Raw genomic sequence first — 2,708 nt, forward strand, 5'->3', positions numbered from 1 at the left:
CTGAGAAATTGTGATTTATGTCTACTGTGCGCATTGTGGATCATGATATGTTAGCGAATGATTATTGTGATTTCCTGCAGTCAGAACATCTCTATGACAGCTAATTATTTTACGTGCAGTGCAGCATCTTGTTTATTTACTACTATTTCTACAACGCAAAATTCGGAGCTCTGCCACACATTCAGAATGTTGAGAATGCCATAGGTAGCTGAATGTCCTGTCCTGCGTGCCAGCACAAAATCAAAGATCAGGAACAAAAGATTGTCCAATAACCAGAAAACGATCACGGCCATAATCATGAAAAAATACCAGGATACACTCTCGTGTCTGTCTGACACAGTAAAGCAATGGGAACTGCACCCCTGACCAAGAGATGTAGTGAAATAAACTAAATTACAGAGACGTTCACAGGGTCCTTGCCTTAGTGCCGTGATGCTAAAACCCCGTCTCAAGAAAGCTAGCTGTATTTTATTTATAATTGTGTATATATAATGCAAGTCTGAATAAGCACAACTGTTATACAGCACGAATTTCAGAGGTTTGGCCTACAGATTAGAACACCATACTTCCTGAAGGTCATGTCAGTACAGAGTCACGAACAGAAATAACAAACAACACTAGCTCGTCAAGATACATCACGAACAACACTAGTTTGCCCAATTCTGAAGGAAACTTCTTGGGAATCTGTTACAGTGTACGTATTATTGTTACAAAGAGTGCTAAGGGAGGTGATGCCGAAAACCTCAGATCAAGCAAGGCATTCCATTGCAACAAAAGGGAAGCTTATTTGCTTTAATAAGCATCTTAATACTTAATTAGGCTGATGTTTGAGCAAAGAAAGATTCTGTTCAAAAGTATAATATATCGATATCCTTTTCTTCTTAAAGGAAAAGCTCCAACCCTCCTCGGGAGCACAAGGCATCTCTTGCCGTGACCCTTCCTGAGATTCTTTCTTTCCAGCATGCCTACATGTACTTTGCTCTCCTCGGTCACCAAGTTGGAAACTCGAAGCAGTACAAAGCCAAACACAATGCCTTCCTAAGCTTTGCTCTCCTCCTGAAACACAAAGAACAAATACAAAACTGACCACCATCGTTCCGCCACGGTTGCGTATATATTCTTCCATCCACTCACCCCTCATCCAACTACATTTGTCCATCCACTCATCTCTGATCAAACATTTCATCTGTGAGATCAAGCAGACAGCCAGAGACGAGGTGGAGCAATGGCCGAGTCTGCCATTAGTGGCGTGCTTGGCAACGTGAGCACCCTTGCGCTTCAGGAGACCACGCTGCTGTGTTGCGCAAGCAGTGAGGTGGAGTTCCTGAAACATGAGCTGAAGCGGCTGCAAGGCTTCCTTAGAGACGCCGACAACAAACAGAGGCGGGGAGATGAAGGTTCCGCTATCTTGGTCAGCCAGATCAAGGATGCGGCGTACGAGGCCGATAATGTCATCGAGGCCGCAGAGTACATGCGCAAGAGAAACAGGCTCAAGAAGGGATTCATGGGTGCCATTGCAAGGTATGGTTGCCTGCCAAGTGATTTGACTACCCTTCACAAAGTTGGTGTTGAAATAAAAAGTATAAGAAGGAACATATCTGAGATATTTGAGTATGCAAACCGTTTGAAAATAGTTGATGATTTGGGTCATACTTGCATAGAAAAGGTTGATATTGATGATGAGTTGCCTCAAGATTATGGTCCTATTCACCAAAATTTTGAAGATGTTGTTATGGTTGGTTTCGAGAATGAATACAAAGAAATAGTGGGGAAGTTAGTTGACACAGAGAAGAGTCTTAGTGCCATCTCCATAGTTGCTATGGGTGGTGCGGGGAAAACAACACTTGCTAGAAAAGTCTACACTTCGCCTGGAGTGAAACGACATTTTGAGGCAGTTTGTTGGGTGACTGTATCTCAAAAGTTTAAAGGCATTGAGTTACTAAATGATATTATGAAACAAATAACCGGGAGTACACATAGGCCAGAAGATCAAATGCAAGAGCATGAGGTGGGAAAGAAGATCCATGATTTTCTGTTGCAAAAGAGATACTTAGTAGTTCTCGATGATGTGTGGGAAACAGATACATGGGAGCAATTAAACAGAAAGGTTAAAGCATTTCCAGATGCAACTAATGGTAGTAGAGTACTGTTAACCACACGAAAGGAAGATGTTGCAAATCATGTTCCAATGCCAACCAATGTTCATCCTTTGAAGAAGTTAGATGAAGAGAAAAGCTGGGAACTTTTCAGTAGCAAAGCTTTACCATCATACAAAAGGTCTGCAATACGAAATGTGGATGAGTTTGAAGAACTTGGGAGAGATCTTACAAAGAAATGTGATGGATTACCACTTGCACTTGCAGTTTTGGGGGGTTATCTATCAAAAAATCTGAATGCACAAATATGGTCCGATATACTCTCTGATTGGCCATCAACCAAGAATGGACAGATGATGCGGGACATACTGGCTCGCAGTTACAAGGACCTGCCAAATCATTATTTAAGAGCTTGTTTTCTCTATCTTGCTGCTTTTCCCGAGGATTATGTAATAAATGTGTTGGATCTTATTAAATTATGGATAGCAGAAAGCTTCATTCCACATACCCCAAAGCATACACTAGAAGAAACAGCACGGAATTATGTAACCGAGTTGGCTCAGAGAAGCTTGGTACAAGTTGTTGACAGAAGTAGGGCACATGGATGGATAG

The 2,708-nt window shown here is 41.9% G+C and overlaps 1 protein-coding gene across 1 annotated transcript; it reads left to right on the plus strand.

The window, feature by feature from the left end:
* Window positions 1–1,156: 1,156 nt before the first annotated feature.
* Window positions 1,157–2,704, plus strand: LOC119344336 (putative disease resistance protein At1g50180; the record flags this gene model as incomplete). Its single annotated transcript, XM_037614812.1, has 1 exon — window positions 1,157–2,704. A coding segment is annotated over exon 1 (1,479 nt), but the record flags the coding sequence as incomplete, so codon positions are not given.
* Between the last annotated feature and the right edge of the window lie 4 nt (window positions 2,705–2,708).

Source organism: Triticum dicoccoides, unplaced genomic scaffold, assembly GCF_002162155.2.
Source record: "Triticum dicoccoides isolate Atlit2015 ecotype Zavitan unplaced genomic scaffold, WEW_v2.0 scaffold164866, whole genome shotgun sequence".
In the NCBI taxonomy this organism is placed as follows: domain Eukaryota; kingdom Viridiplantae; phylum Streptophyta; class Magnoliopsida; order Poales; family Poaceae; genus Triticum; species Triticum dicoccoides.